A 16,961-nucleotide genomic window follows, 5' to 3' on the forward strand; every position below is an offset into this window, starting at 1 on the left:
TAAATATTAGTAAAAACACCTATAAACTATTGATGAAAACGGGTCAAATCTATAGTTTATCAACTCCCCCAGACTTACCCTTTTGCTTGTCCTCAAGCAAAACAAACAGGCAGTATCTCTGAAAGAGGTTTTAAAAACAGCAGGGACTCACATGATTTAAAACTTACAATCATCACCTCTACAATATTGCAATCCACATATAAGAAATCCTAATCACAAAAGCACATCATACCATATCCTATCTTAGCAACCAAATTCATCTAGCCAACAACTTAGCATAATCTTGTCTTTCATTCCCCTCTACCAACCTCATTTCTTAGCATAAAATAAAAGTGAAAGCTTTACCTTGGGAGTATCGATCACAGGATTCAAGGATTCTCAAACAAGCATCTGGACCTGCAGGTAAACATTAGTTCCTATACTCTCTCTCTACTAATTTTCTCTCTTGGTTAAAAATCTGCTTATATGCAAGATCATTAACCAAGATTCGACAGGCTTCCATGAATCAAGCCTTAATGGTGGTTCCCAACAAGTCCTGTTCACTTCTTTTTGACCTATATCCTAAGATTATTTGTGAAGCAAGACTTAATGGTTTTAGCCACCAAGTCCTGTTCTAATCCTTTACCTATGAAATTCTTATGAAGCAAGCCTTAATGGTTGTAGCCACCAAGTCATGTTCCAATTCTTTCCTAATAAATCTCTAATATAATAATACATATATATATATATTTTTTTCATAATCTAAATTTCGAAAATAGATAGAGAAAGGATGATAAATCTATATACACAAGGCTTTAAAGAATCCAATCCCATTTATACCAAGCCCCAAAACAAGCAGTTGTGTCAGGTTTAGTGTTGGAGGTCAGCTTTGGTTCCTTCAAAACAATCTTAGCAAGAGTGGATAGTTGACAAGTTGATCCACTTTAGTATCTTTAGTACTATCTGCAATCAGTAAGTCTAGAATGGTGCTAAAGAGTGGTTAGATATCTAGCAAAATCTATAAGTTCATAATCCCTTTCTTGACTCAATAATAACTTAATTCGAAAACATTTTTAATAAGACTAATAAGTAAATAAATATCAGTAAACCTCCCACCAGACTTAAACTACACTATCTCCAGTGTAAATTCAGTCGGAGTTATGGTGAGAAATAAATCATAAGGACTCAATTGAACAAGTAGGAACGATATACCAGACCGGAATAGATGTCGACCAATTCATGGATGTTGTTGTCGGTCGACGCAGGTGAGGAAATGTCGATCGATGTCGACTTGTTCGCGTCGGTAGATACAGATGGCAATCGTCTACTCGGATCTTTTTTTTTTTTATGATCTGCAATAATTAAAAACCAATATAAATAGTAAATCAATGAAAACTTAATAAGTATTACCTAATAGTGGGTTGCCTCCCACTCAGCGCTTTGTTATAGTCATTTATCTTGACTTTGGAAGTGTTTTGGCTAGTAATGTTGAGAACTGGGACTTGTTGGAAAGCAAGTATCCATCTCTTCTTTGCGCTTGTTGAGCCATGTACCAGTGAAGTCTCTCATTGCTTCATCCCCTCTGCGCCATTTATCCTTCATTGCTGCAGTTGTGTTTTCAATCCTCTGCAATCTTTCTCCAATACTCTCAAGGTTGAATTCATTTCTGATAAGTGCGGCGTAGGTGTCAGCTGAGATCTCCTTTCCATGGTAAGGTGTGTTGGACATGTCGGATGTCGTCTTTGGTACTAGCCTGCCTCGGTTTGTATCAATGTCGATCGATGCTGAATGGTTGGTGTCGATCGATTTGTTGATGCGTCTGTCGATCGATATATGTTTCTGGTCGACGTGCAATGTAACTCTGAATCTCCACCAACTCCCCTTGTATAGCTTCAACCTTGGAGGTCAGTGCACTGATGGTAAGGTCCATTGGAAAATAGATGTCATCACATCTCCCATCAAGCCTCTCCTCTGTAGTTTCCAGAGCTCTGTAGATCCCTTCTACCAACTGATCTATCTCTTCTCTGGTGTGGAAATCCGAGTGAGACTTAATTGTGTGTGGGCGTGGCGGATTGGTGTCGATCGATGCGGCCAGGCGGTTGTCGATCGATGTGTGATGGTTGATGTCGAGCGATGGTGATTGTCGGATGTCGATCGATTGTGGTCGAACAGTGCCGGTCATGTTCTGAATTCTGGCTATGTCTTGCTTCATCTCCTCTATGCAAGTAATTAGCCAATTTATACTATCATTCAATGGATAGTAGACACCATCAAGCTTCATCTGGAAGGCTTCTTTGTTCCTATCATGTTCACCACATACGCCATAGAACATCTCATTGATCTCGTCCTTGGTGTAGATCTCTGGTACCAACTTTGTCTGTGTGAATTGGCTAGCATGTTCAGGAAGCCATATGTAGGCTGGCTCATCTCTTGAAGCTCTTTCCAGAAGTCTTCTGATATCCTTGTTGTGAACAGGGATGGTGTGTCCATCTAGATCTCTGGAAAATTCTCGGTCATATCTGTAGACTCCATACTCATCTTTCTCTTCCCAGTAAAATTTCCTGTTACCATAAGGGTCAAAAGCTCTGCTGCTGAATTCTGGCTGTCTAGTGACCGTTGGAACGTCTATGTTGATCGATGGATGATTTGTATGGCGAGATCATTGTTTGAAGCTGATTTCTATGCCACCAGCTGCGTCATAGAACTCCTTTGTAGACTTCTTTTCGCGGTTGCTACGTTGATGCATGAACAAATTGTCTGCTCCATTGGCTGTCTGAAGGATATCTGTGATATCTTCTCGAGATACGTGTAGTGTGCGGCTGTCTATTGCGTTTGCGAAGCCATTAGTGTCCCTGAAAATACCAAATTCGTCTGGAGTTAGATACTGGTTATCTAATTTATCTTTTTCGCTTACAGTGGTTTTCTGTATTGAATGGTTGTCGAACGATGTGGTATTGTTGATGTCGATCGATTGTTGAGGACGTTTATCGATCGATTGCTGGTGACGAGTGTCGATCGATTGGCTGAAACTAGTTCTTTCCCAAGCAGCTTCTGCTTGAAACTGATCTGTATCATCACGCTTTTGCATGTTGAGTGTTGGGGTCAAAACCGGTCACGACGGAATCAATGCCTGAAAGTTCCCGAAAAACCAACTCTCGATCGATCCTTGAAAATTAGACATTCCCAAAAAACGTTTAATCAAGTAAAAGACAGTTTTTCGCGGATGCGAACCGAGGAACGTCGAGAAGAGGATCAGTCTGGATGAGGTCTTAATCGTAAGCAAGGACCGACCACCTCGCCCTCGGGCGAGGACCGTCACAACACAGGTCACCTTGCCCCAAACCGTGCATCCTCGTCTAAGTTCCCGTAACACAATCCTCGGGCCCTTGGACACAATACCCATGTCTCGTCTCGCTTAGGATTATCAAAGAAAGACTTCGGGAAAAGTTATAAAAAACTTGGTCGTCGTAACGGATTCCTGCCTGCCGTATAAAACGGGCTATGGTTAGCTTGAACACCAGTTGCCTTAACTATACGGGGAATTGGAATCCTTTCGGAAAAACCAACGGCTGTTTCTTAGGAAAATTCGTAAAAACGCCTAAGTCGCAAAACGGCCTAAAAGGGGCCTGAACCGCGGCTAAACGGCCCACTTACGATTTTAAAACAGAATTGAGCCCAAGGCTGATATGACGGTCTATTTTTTATTTCGCAGGGAAAGATAAATGTCAAGTTTCCGAAGATAATCATGAAGGGTGAGGAAAAATGGAAAAGCCCATCTCGCGACGAATCCGGCCCAGGAAAAGGCGCAAACCGACCTAGAGAGAGTATATAAGGAAGGCTTAAGGCGAGGAGCAGGGGAGAGCTTTCTCCGAGCAAACTTAATACTTAAAGCAATTTAGGCATTTTTCCGTTTTTACTATCGAGCTGCGACTCGACTAGGTTAGAACTTAGGTGGCTAGACTAGCGAACGTACCGACAGCTCTCGTGGCCTAGGATCTTACATGTTGTTCACGCTCAAATGCGAATTCGGAAATAAGACCTCTATGTTCTCTTTTCGCTCTTTTACGGTTTATTACTTTCGAGTCTTTCATATTGATTGTGTTGTACGTGGCCCAGCAGATAACCGGGACCTTCAGGGAATGCTAGGTTAGCTTGGCTTTCCTCCGATTAACAAATCTCGACGGTGTGAATTCCAGTTCCCACAGTTTGGCGCTAGAAGGAGGGGGGGTACGGATCTATCTCTCACGCAACCGCGCACGCTCAGTCAGGTATGACGATCGACGCTGATAAAGACAAACAAACGCACGACGGGACTTCCGTCAATGCCAACGCTGAAAGAACTCCAGCTGGAAACGTATCCATGGTCACTACGAAGGCCGTGATACTGGACCAGATGAAAGAAATGTTCGCCTCCGCTCAGAAAAAGTCGGACGAACAAGAAAAGCTCGTGGCCTCTCTCGCAAAAAAGGTGGAAACCTTAACGACGAAGGCCAAGAAAAAAAGACGCGTGGGGCCGCAAGAGCCCGCAGCGGCAGAAGACTCGATTTCGAGACTCCGAGCGATTGGGCCACACGGGCAGACAAGGATTCTTCAGGTCAGAACCCTGACAAAACAGTCCCGCCGGGAGCAACGAAGGAGGCGATTTCGAGCGGATCGATTCTGGACATAAGCGACCAGTCTGATCACTCGGACGGAGGTACCGACGTCCATCCGAGAAGAACGCGAAGCTTGTCCGCTCGGCAAGACGCGTCGTTCGAAAAGCCCATGACAGAGGAAGAAGAAAACCTCTATTGGGTAGAGCAGGAAGAACTGGCCGAAAATAAGGCTCGGATCCACCGCAGCCAACGCCGACAGGCTCGCAAGGCTGCTAGAAATCCTGATGAGATCCATGATCTCCGCGAGTACATCGCAAATACTGCGGCAGAAGTCAAGTCTGTAAAGTCGTAGATTCACCACGCGACAAGCGCTGCACCCGAGACTAAATTCCCGTCTACGATGGCACCACCGACCCGAAGGCGCATCTATAGTCTTTCCAGATCGCGATGGGAAGGTGAAAACTCATGGAACGCGAACGAGACGCTGACTACTGCCTCCTCTTCGTCAAAAACCTCAAAGGGGCTGTGCTCGAATGTTTTTCTCGTCTGAAACGAAACTCCATCGGAAGTTTCTGTCAGCTCGCCTCGGAGTTTCTCAAACAGTATTCAATGTTCATGGACATGGAAACCTCAAACATGGACCTTTGGAGTCTATCTCAAAGAGAAGACGAACCACTCCGCGAATTCATGAACATGTTCAAGCTGGTAATGGCAAGAGTCACTGGAATCAGCGACAAAGTGGCAGTCGACGCTTTGCGGAAAACTCTCTGGTACAGGTCAAAACTCCGGCAATGGATATCCTTTGAAAAACCGTGAACAATCCAGGACGCCCTTCACAAGGCAACGGATTTCATCATGATTGAAGAAGAGATGAAAGTCCTCTCCCAGAAGTACAACCCACAAAAGACGTCCGCGAGAAGGAAAAACCCTCGTAACGACAGGTATGTCCATCGCGAGGGAGAAGATCTCCAGGGCAAGCATAATTACGCTATCAACTCCGAACAGGGAAAGACTTCCGGAAATACCTGGACTAGGAACCAGTTCAAGGATAATTCCTACTGCGAGTTCCACCAGACCAAAGGTCATTCCACTATGAACTGCAAAGTTCTCGGCGCAAGGCTTGCTGCGAAGCTCCTCGCCGGCGAAATTTCGAAGGTCACGGGCATAAAAGACCTCCTCCTGGATTCTGATCTCCCTCCCAAAACTGATAAAGAGTCCCCCGAAAATGACACCCGCGAAAATCAGTCGGGCAAGAAACGCGGAAGGAGGCAGGATGACCGAGGAAACGACAACAACCGTCGAAGGATGAGCATGATCATCGGGCGATCGAAATTCTATCGCGATTCGATCTCGTCGATCAAAGCTTATTGACGGAAGGCTGAGACGAGTTCAAGCTGGCTGGCTCGGTCCCCAACCGACGACGCCCCTAATGACAAGATCGTCTTCGAAGAGCGGGAAACCATCGGAATCGACAAACCTCACTGCGACCCATTGGTTATCGATCTGGTATTCCAAGACCTGGAAGTGGGAAGGATCCTTATTGACATGGGAAGCACAGTCAACGTCATCTTCCGCGATACCCTCCGGAGGATGAACATTGAACTCGGAGAAGTCGTCCCGGAACCAAAACCTCTCACCGGTTTCTGAGGTGCAACGTCAATGACCCTCGAATCAATCAAACTCCCAGTGATGGCTAAAGAGGTGACGAAAATCATTGACTTCGCGGTAGTCAATAACCCGGCCATCTACAATGTCATCATGGGAACTCCTTGGATCAATGCCATGAAAGCGGTACCGTCGACTTACCACCTTGGCATCAAGTTCCCAACTCCAAACGGAACAGCGGTAATCTGGGGATGCCAGGAACAGTCTAGGCTCTGCTTCTTGGCCGAGCATAAACTACGAAAAACTCGGAACACCCCCGTGGTCAACCCGATGCGGGCTAAGAAAGCTCAAAACACTCCCTAGAGCTCCATAAAAAGTGATCCAAAATCACCCGACCAGGCAACGACTCCAGACAGCGACATAGTCCCCGAGTCCATCGCCTTGCCAGCGGACAGCCCGACTCCTGAAACGGTCGTCGATCCAACTGAGGCCCCAACGGCTGAAGTAACCAGAACGATCCCATCCAGCGAGTAGGAACACCCGCAGCAACAAGCAGAACTACTAGATAGATTGATCCTCGATCCTCGAAAGAGGTACGTAGGCAGCTTTTCATATCGATAAGTTCAACTATCCCCCTCGTTAAAAGGGGGGGGGGGTACGTATACTCGTATACTCCCACAAAGTCTGAAATATCCATGAATGTACTCGATATTTTCGAAACTTTTTCAATAAATTCTACCTTCTTCCGATCTCACGATTCACTTGCAGTAAGTCACAGTAATCTAAGGTTGGCTTAAGAAACACCCAAGATAAAGGCATACCGTCCAAGCAGTGCTTGGACAAAAACTAATTCCTATATAATTCACACATACTCATGGTCAAGCAAGACCGGAAAAACGCATTTTCTATAAAAACGAAGATCGTACCCATCTCACAGCAAAAGACATATCTTCGAGAAAGCGAGACGTCGCAAATATTTCTCGAAAGATATTTTCCAAATACACAGTCCATCCATGACTCTAAAGTACAAAATGCCCGTCGATTGGCCCCGACGGACAAGTCCAAAACGTTCTCTAAAAAATAACTCGTAGTCAAACCTTTCATAAAAACTAAAGGTTCTCTTACATCCGACAAGGATACCATAGCGCGCTATACAAGAAAATCCAAAATTTTGGTCAGCACACCAAACGTTCTCTGGAGAGTGCTGGATTCTTCCCACACAAGTAATATAAGCCGGCGCCCAATCGCAGACTTTAATCGGAAAGAATCAGGTAGAAATCGCCAACGGGCAAAACGAAAGCCGATTAGTCGTCGCATAGCCTTAGAGCCGAAAGTAAACCTAGGTCTTGCCCTAAACCCAGTCCTACTGGTCCATTAACATCTCAAGACATGATATCGAAACTGATACGAGATCTTAAAAACATGTCTCATCGTCCACATCTAAAACGCTCACGAAACTTCGTAAAACTCCTAAACGTTTTCGAATACCCTCGGAAGAGCAAACGAACGGAACGACAAATTAAGAGTTAAGATACGAAGTGACTACTCGTGTCTTTCCCTCGACACTGGGCAGAAGTATAAACTAAAACCCATAGAATGCTAAAAGAACATTCGTTATGTATAAAAAGGCCGCAGAGCGGCTGGGATTCGAAGCCACCAACGGCCAGTCTCGCAAACATAGTCAAATGACCTTGCAAGGCCATAGCACACTCAAATAACAAACGGCCACACTCGGCCTAAAATACCACACGAAATCTGGAAATAAAGGCAAAGGGAAAACAATCCCGACGACCTTCAAAGATCAAGGTCAAGATACCTGGACATGGAGACTCCAAATGAGTATGCGGGCTGATCTACTTCTCCTCCCTCGTCCGCAGCATCGGCTCCCGCTTCCGTCGTGTCCTCCGAAACCTCAATGGGTTCCCAAAGCTCTCGGATCCTCCCCTCGATTGGAGGAACCATCGACTCGGCCTGGGCGCACCCATCCATGAGGCCCGACATCTCAGCAACCTCAGAGAGAAAAGAGAAATCAACGTTCTGCGACTTCCAAAGGGTACCAACCGAACCGCGGCATTCGCGGAAGTCACCCACGTAGTCTTGAGCATCCTTGAAACTCCTGAACTCAGCATCAAACAATATAGCTCTCCTCGCTAACTCAGCAGCAATCGTCCTCCTCCCTTTTCTCTCCGCATGAATGAGAGCTCGGGAATGGGACTCAGCCTGTCTGCGCTCTCTTTCCGCAACCTCGTTCTGAAAACGGATGAATTTCCTCTCTGAAATTTCCGTCAAGCGTTGAATTAAAGATCTGCATTCCCTACACGAATCAAGGGTCAAACATGGAAGCGACAAACGAAGGCTCGCCAAAAAAAAATAATTTTTCAGAGACTAAACCTCGTTGATCAACCGAGAACCTTCCACGACCACTTCTCTCCTCGACGCTTCATCCAGTGACGCTGGAGTAGTAAAACCGGGAGGAAGGTTGGCAAAGAAGTCGTCCGGAAGAGGAGCCTCGCTGGTTCCGCTCCCATTACCCGGGGTGAAACCCGGGTTCCATCTGGGTAACGGAAGATCTTCTGAGACAAAGTTTCTGTCTTTGATCCCTTGTCCTTTCGGGTCCTAACTCTCTCCCTCTGATCGGGAACAGCTTCGGGGTGTGGCTCGTCCATGTCCGATGCACGTAAAGGTCGGGAGATGCCTCGCGATCGGTAGAGCGCCACTGCATTCCGGATCCTGTCTAGGGTGAAGGAATCCCAAAAGAATGGACCATTGCAGAGAAGATCGCGCTTAGCAAATAGGTCCCTGGGGATCGTGGGGAGGATACTGTTCGCTACAAAAAAATGCGATAGATACCTCCGAGTATCTATACGAACCAAATTTCCAACCGTCGTACCACGATGAAAGTTCCATTTGCCACATAACAAGGGGAGACAGTTCTCCTCGACGGATCCGCCATCGATTCGAACATAGAAAAAACGCTCGAACCATCCCTTGGCATTTGAAGTATGCCCCTGGATTATGGACATATGTCTCTTAGGAGCCATGCGGTATGAGTAGTCAGTCGAGGTCTTTCGTGTCGACCATAGCCCTTCAAAGTCGTCGGGGCTGATGTCCATTCCGAGCTCGTAGCTCAAGATCAACACGCCAAGAAAGTTCTGCAACGCCGGAACGTTTAGCTGACTGATCGACAGCTCAAAACGGTCGAGTGCGCGGACGATGGCCTCAGGAATCGGGAACCACATGCGACAACGTGTCAGGAAAGCTTCATAGCATGTGAAGAATCCCTCCGGGGGATCCTCCGCACTCTCCCCATGCACCGGGACTCGAAACACAACCCCGCTTGGAACTCTGTAAACTCCCGAAGGGTCTTAAGATAGGCGGGAGAGGTCCTGCTCGGAAGGGTAGGATCAAGCTGCGTCACGGGTCTTGTGGGATAGAAGACTTCGGGTGGAGGAGTTATCGAACCGCATAAAGCGTCGCAGTACGCTTCCTTCTCTTCTTGCTCGACCTCGAATTCCTCTTTGGGAACAATCTCCTCATTGGTACAGGGATTGCCAGAAGATGATTGAGCGGAAGTCTTTTTCTTAGAGGATCTCTTTCTTGAAGTCATTTTTTGAAAGACAAAAACTTTGACACAAAGGTAAAGAGAGAGAGCATAAAAAAAAACTTACTCCACCTATATATAGGAAAAAAGGGTACTATTCATTCTCGGAATTTCGGCAAACGATTAGGGCTAACTGTTGGGGTCAAAACCGGTCACGACGGAATCAATGCCTGAAAGTTTCCGGAAAAACAACTCTCGATCGATCCTTGAAAACTAGACATTCCCGGAAAATGGTTAATCAAGTAAAAGACAGTTTTTCGCGGATGCGAACCAAGGAATGTCGAGAAGAGGATCAGTCTGGATGAGGTCTCGATCGTAAGCGAGGACCGTCTCAACCGAGGTCACCTCGCCCCTGGGCGAGGACGACCCGCACCGATGTCACCTCGCCCATGGGCGAGGACGACCCGCACCGAGATCACCTCGCCCATGGGCGAGGACGACCCGCACCGAGGTCACCTCGCCCATGGGCGAGGATGACCCGCGCCGAGGTCACCTCGCCCATGGGCGAGGACCGACCTCCTGTCCCGAAACCGTGCATCCTCGTCTAAGTTCCCGTAACACAATCCTCGGGCCCTTGGACGCAATACCCATGTCTCGTCTCTCTTAGGATTATCAAAGAAAGGAAAAGTTATAAAAACTTGGTCGTCGAAATGGATTCATGCCTGTCGTATAAAACGGCTATGGTTAGCTTGAACACCAGTTGCCTTAACTATACGGGGAATTGGAATCCTTTCGGAAAAACCAACGACAGTTTCTTAGGAAAAATCGTAAAAACATCTAGGTCCCAAAACGGCCCAAAAGGGGCTTGAACCGCGGCTAAACGGCCCACTAACGATTTTAGAATATGATTGAGCCTAAGGCTGATATGACGGTCTATTTTTTATTCGCAGGAAAAGATAAATGTCAAGTTTCCGAAGATAATCATGAAGGGTGACGAAAAATGGAAAAGCCCGTCTCGCGACGAATTCGGCCCAGGAAAAGGTGCAAACCTACCTAGAGAGAGTATATATGGAGGGCTTAAGGCAAGGAGCAAGAGAGGGCTTTCTCAGAGTAAACATAATACTTAGAGCAATTTAGGCATTTTTCCTTGGTTCGGCCAGGGCGCACCCATCCATGAGGCCCGACATCTCAGCAACCTCGGAGAGAAAAGAGAAATCAGCGTTCTGCGACTTCCAAAGGGTACCAACCGAACAGCGGCATTCGCGGAAGCCACCCATGTAGTCTTGAGCGTCCTTGAAGCCCCTGAACTCAGAATCAAACAATGTAGCTCTGCTCGCTAACTCAGCAGCAATCGTCCTCCTCCCTTTCCTCTCCGCACGAATGAGAGCTCGGGAATGGGACTCAGCCTGTCTGCGTTCTCTTTCCGCAACCTCGTTCTCAAGTCGGATGAATTTCCCCTCGATATCTTCAGCCTTGAAGTGCGAAAGACGCGCCTCTCTGAAACTTCCGTCAAACGTTGAATTAAAGACCTGCATTCCCTACACGAATCAAGGGTCAAACATGGAAGCGACAAACGAAGACTCGCTAAAAAAAATAATTTTTCAGAGACTAAACCTCGTTGATTAACTGAGAACCTTCCGCGACCACTTCTCTCCTCGACGCTTCATCCAGTGACGCTGGAGTAGTAAAGCCGGGAGGAAGGTTGGCAAAGAAGTCGTCCGGAAGGGGAGCCTCGCTGGTTCCACTCCCATCACTCGGGGTGAAACCCGGGTTCCATCCGGGTAGCGGAAGATCTTCTGAGACAAAGTTTCTGTCTTCGAGAGCGATTCCCTTTTCCTTTCGGGGCCTAACTCTCTCCCTCTTATCGGGAACAGCGTCGGGGTGTGGCTCGTCTATGTCCGATGCACGTAAAGGTCGGGAGATGTCGATGAACGACCCACACCAAGGTCACCTCGCCCATGGGCGAGGACCGACCTCCTGTCCCGAAACCGTGCATCCTCGTCTAAGTTCCTGTAACACAATCCTCGGGCCCTTGGGCATAATACCCATGTCTCGTCTCGCTTAGGATTATAAAATAAAGACTTCGGGAAAAGTTATAAAAAACTTGGTCGTCGAAATGGATTCCTGCCTGCCGTATAAAACAGGCTATGGTTAGCTTGAACACCAGTTGCCTTAACTATACATGGAATTGGAATCCTTTCGGAAAAACCAACGGCTGTTTCTTAGGAAAAATCGTAAAAACGTCTAAATCCCAAAACGGCCCAAAAGGGGCCTGAGCCGCAGCTAAACGGCCCACTTACGATTTTAAAACAGAATTGAGCCCAAGGCTGATATGACGGTCTATTTTTTGTTTCGCAGGAAAAGATAAATGTCAAGTTTCCGAAGATAATCATGAAGGGTGACGAAAAATGGAAAAGCCCATCTCGTGACGAATCCGGCCATGAAAAGGCGCAAACCGACCTAGAGAGAGTATATAAGGAGGGCTTAAGGCGAGGAGCAGGGGAGAGCTTCCTCAGAGCAAACTTAATACTTAGAGCAATTTAGGCATTTTTCCGTTTTTACTATCGAGCAGCGACTCTACGAGGCTAGAACTTAGGTGGCTAGACTAGCGAACGTACCGACAGCTCTCGTGGCCTAGGATCTTACTTGTTGTTCACGCTCAAACGCGAATTCGGAAATATGACCTCTTTGTTCTCTTTTCGCTCTATTACGATTTATTACTTTCGACTCTTTCATATTGATTGTGTTGTGCGTGGCCCAGCAGATAACCGGGACCTTCAGGGAAGGCTAGGTTAGCTTGGCTTTCCTCCGATTAACAAAGCTCGACGGTGTGAATTCCGGTTCCCACATTGAGCAGCTCCTCGTCTGTGAAGCTATCTTGTAGTTTATCTGCTCCTGGTGTGTAGGTTACTGTTTCTACTGCAAAGCTCTCGTGGTGGTGTTCATCTGCCCAACTACCAATCGAGTAGTCTCCGTCTCGCACACGGTTGAAATCAGTGTCGATCGATTTGTAGTAGGAAGTGTCGGTCGAAGCTCCTTTTCGGCATCGTTGTTGAGGTTGAGTGTCGATTGAAGGCAAGCTCCTCATGTCGATCGATGGTGCAGTCCTTGTCCAAGAGGAATGGTGTAAGAGTTTATCTTTCTCATCAAGGATGGCTCTGTACTCAATGGCTTGTTCCTCTTCATAGTCTTCATCATACTCGTCTGTATGCATATTTTGTCTGGTGTAAGCGTCAATAGTGGGGTTGTAGTGGTCATTCTCCCACTCATCTGGATGTGTGTCGACCGATTATTCATGTGGTATGTCGGTCGATATCTGGTTACTACTATCGATCGATGTTGCAGTGTGAGTCTCGATCGATTCCGAATATTCAGTTTCGTACTCATCTCCACAGTGGCAAGCTGCAATGATACCTGCATCATTGATTCTTCTAGAGATCGTCTGTGGCTTCTTGACTGGGATAGGGTCGTAGTGGGCATTAGGATCGATTAGTATTAGACACAACTGGTTAGTTTGCAAGTTGCACATTGCTCCCACAGTTGACAAGAAAGCTCTCCCAAGTAGTAGAGAAGAGTTCTAGTTTAACTTGATGTCCAAAACATGGAAATCAACTGGAACTATACCAATCTGCACCTCTAGGTCTCTCACAATTCCTCCTGAACTCTTCTGGAAACAATCCACAAAAGTGAACAATTCCTGCGAAGGCTCCACCTGCAGACCCAGATGGTCTGCCATAACCCTAGGTAGGATGCTGACTGATACTCCTGTGTCGCACAAAGCATGTGGGAATTCAATACCCTGCACTGTTCATGGTATTGCAAATTGCCCAGGATCACTCTTCTTCTTCAATGTCGTCCTTCCCTTCATCTTTTCTCTGGCTTCACAGAACATTCTCCTAATGTCTTCTTCTTTCTTTATGGTTTCTCTGAAGAACATCCACAATCTGTGGCTGTAATAAGCTTCTTCGAATGGCTTATGTAGAGGAATCCTGAAGACTCTCTTTTGGAAATTTTCCTTTTCCTTTTCATTAGCCCCCCTCTTTAGATGTTTCGCCACTTTTTCCTTTCTTCTCCTTAGGGTTCTTCCAGTAGAAACCCTATCCTCTTCCATAGGATAATCTCAATCATCTGAAGATGTCCTGATAGGCTTCGGTGGTTGTTCTGAAGGTTTAGGTTTGCGCCTGAGTGCGTTAAGTCGTGCCACATCTATCTTCGGCATCTGCACCACGGTAGGTGATAGGGGCTCGTTGATCGATAGGAGGTGATGGGCATCGATCGATATTAGCTTCTGAGTGTCGATCGACGTTGCTGTTGGTATGTCGATCGATTCGGACATTGTCAGGTCTGGGCGGATGTTGGTGTTTTGCTGCAAAGTCCTCGTGAGTTAGAATCTTCAGGGCATTGCAAGATGCGGTTGATTCCGTAGGTGTTGTCGATCGATGCTCTTGTACTTCTGTCGATCGATTCTGATTGGTGTATGTCGATCGATGCTCAGTGGTTGGTGTCGATCGACACCAATGTGACCCGCCAAAACTCATCAAACTTTCTACCTCGAAATCGCCTTCTTGCAGCTTCTCTTCGTTCACCACTTGCCAAAAGTCATCCTCAATAATGGCATTCACGTGGTGCTTCATCACATCATCCCCTACTCCTCTTGTTGAAGCTAACTGCCTCTTAATAGCATCTCCTGTCTGCACAACCTGTATCTCCATCTTCTTCACATGAGAGCTCAAAGTCTCAAACTTTGTGTTCAGGTTGGTGTAGACAGAATCTATCTTCCCATTGAAGACCACTGTCATTCGCTGCTGTTCCTCAAGAACCCTATCGAGCATCTCTTCAATCTTGCTCTCTTGAGTAGGCGGCGGTGGCTTCTGGTAGTAGGAACTTCCAAAATTCATGTTGTTGTTGTAATTGTTGTTGTAGGGTTTCTGGTACTGCGAGTTTTGGTCGAAGTTACTCCTATTTCCATAGGAGTTTCTTTTTCCACCCTGGTTTCCTTGGAATCCAGCTCCACCAATGTAGTTTACTTCTTCTTCCTCTGTTCTACCCTCTACAGCTTCTGCATCTTCAACAAAGCTGACCTGCTTCTTGAGAAGCTTGTGAACACTGTCCAGTTTTGCCTTCACCTCATCCATCTGATCATTCCCAAGCATGGTGGCAGATCACTTCCTCTCAAAATCAGTGTTCTTGGTGCCGTTACTGGATGCTACCTTTTTGATCACTTTGACTGCCTCCTCTGGATTCCTGGTGTTGAAGTTTCCTTTGCTGGAAGCATCAAGAGCCATCTGGTACTGCACCGTGATGCTTATACAGAAAGTACTGAGTAGCTGTACTTCATTGAATCCGTGGTGTGGACAGTCTCTCTGGTAAGACTTGAATCTGATCCAAGAGCCTCTGAATGATTCTGCAGGCTCCTGAGTGAATGTAGCAATCTTGCTCCTCAAGTCTTCAACACGCACCTCATCAAAGAAATTGCATAAGAATGCATTCTTGATTTCGCTCCATGATTTAAGAGATCCTGGTTGTAACTGCTTGAGCCAATGCAGAGCTTCTCCAGCCAGTGAATATCTGAAAAGCTTGCATAATAGGTAGTCTTCAGAGACTTCCTTGACTCTAATAGCAGAAATCAGATCCTCGAACCTCTCCAGATGGTCCATAGGATGCTCGTGGGATAGTTCATGGTAGGGCAACTGTCCCACAAGTGTGTAGTACTGCGCTTTCAGCTCAAACTCCCTCTCAATGGTAGGAGGAAGGATGGCTGATCTGTTGGTGTACTAGCGATCTGGACGGTTGTAGTCAGCAACCGTCCTGGGTTGCGCAGCCTCATCTACAGGTAAGGTAATACTTGTAGTAGTAGCATCATGCTCAGGGATTGCAGCCCCCTGAGCATATCTTCTCTAACATGCTGCATTACGCAGATGACCTTCCTGGTCATGCAGGTGTCCATTGTTGTCCCGAACAAGTATCAAAGGCGCAACCATTGCTCGCGGATCAGTATCGATTGATGTCCGAGATGGAATGTCGATCGATGTCGGGTGAAGGTTATCGGTCGATAGGGAGCGCGCTTCCTTACGGATCGTGCGTTCCAGACTTGCAGGATCTGGTGAGAATATCAGTTGTGATTCCTTGTTGCTTTTGGTACTGCTGGGCATGTACCTGAAAATCAAAGAAAAAAAATTTATGTCAGAATACTTAACAAAAATTAGAAAACAGGCGATCAAAGCTCCCCGGCAACGGCGCCAAATTTGGTACCACTCAAATTACCCTAAGGAGTGATTTATACTCTCTCAAATAAGAGGTCGAGTTGTAGTACTTAGGGATCGAATTCACAGGGAGCTAGGGAACCTAGAGATTCTAATATGATTTGTTAAGCAAGAAGTTTTTAAGAGTTTTGAAAGTAATTGCAGTTTTATATTGAACAACTACTTGTTCCATAGCAAGTTTTGGGGTTTTGGTGCTTAAAAAGTAAATACCTAGACTTAGAGTTTTTATTCAGGAAAGTTGGAATTATAATCCTATAGATGCCTAATGAGTTGCATGCATGATAATGTAAAGCTCAACTATTTGATCAACAAGTCTTTCGGCCTTTGCGAGCATTGACTTGTTGACTATTAACTAGATCTATGATCTCAACTCTCGTTATATTGATCTATAGAAAGTGTCGATCGATATTCCAATGGGCGTATCAATCGATACACCTTTTGCACCGTCAATCGATTATTCAAGTATGATATCGATCGATGCGCTCTAGTCAAGCTTTATGCGGAGGTTGAATGAATGGTTACTAAGCTCATTGTATCAGCTCTCGCCTTGCTCATAGCAAGAAACAAAGTTCATTTAGAATGTTTTCAGGATGAGAATTAGCTATGGCTTTTATCAATCTATCCTAGGGCAAGTTCTAGGTAGCTAATCTAGACACAAGCACTAATGAACAATTCTAAAGATGATTATCACAACTCAGCAATCTATAGTTGGGGCTAATCCCTCCTAACCAATTTAAACCCTAAAATCTACCAAGAGAACTACTCAGACATGGCTAAGCAATTCATAACAATAGTTAGGTATAAAAACTTCATAGAATAAATAAGATAAATATCAATGGAGTTCCAATCACAAATTATAACTTTGGATCTTATCTCCTATCTATCAATAAAACAATGAAACACAAAGAAAGCACACTTTGCCTCTAACATAATGGCAAAGCTTATATAATTAGAGTAAAACACGTCAGGGAAAATCTT

The 16,961-nt window shown here is 45.9% G+C and overlaps 1 protein-coding gene across 1 annotated transcript; it reads left to right on the forward strand.

Annotated features, from left to right (window-relative positions):
• The first annotated feature begins 5,039 nt into the window (after positions 1–5,039).
• LOC125588353 lies at positions 5,040–5,945 on the forward strand. The gene is made up of 2 exons (XM_048759661.1): positions 5,040–5,279; positions 5,400–5,945. The coding sequence occupies exons 1-2, from the start codon at positions 5,040–5,042 to the stop codon at positions 5,943–5,945; spliced, it is 786 nt and encodes a 261-aa protein (XP_048615618.1).
• Positions 5,946–16,961: the final 11,016 nt, after the last annotated feature.

This window comes from Brassica napus, chromosome C6 (genome assembly GCF_020379485.1).
Source record: "Brassica napus cultivar Da-Ae chromosome C6, Da-Ae, whole genome shotgun sequence".
Classification (NCBI taxonomy): domain Eukaryota; kingdom Viridiplantae; phylum Streptophyta; class Magnoliopsida; order Brassicales; family Brassicaceae; genus Brassica; species Brassica napus.

What these genes read in the sequence shown, in the direction of transcription:
- LOC125588353 (XM_048759661.1), top strand. Translation starts at nt 5,040, where the DNA reads ATGGAACGCGAACGAGACGCTGACTACTGCCTCCTCTTCGTCAAAAAC. An exon ending in TCATGAACATGTTCAAGCTG is followed by an intron (nt 5,280 to 5,399) that starts GTAATGGCAAGA and finishes TGAACAATCCAG; the next exon opens with GACGCCCTTCACAAGGCAAC.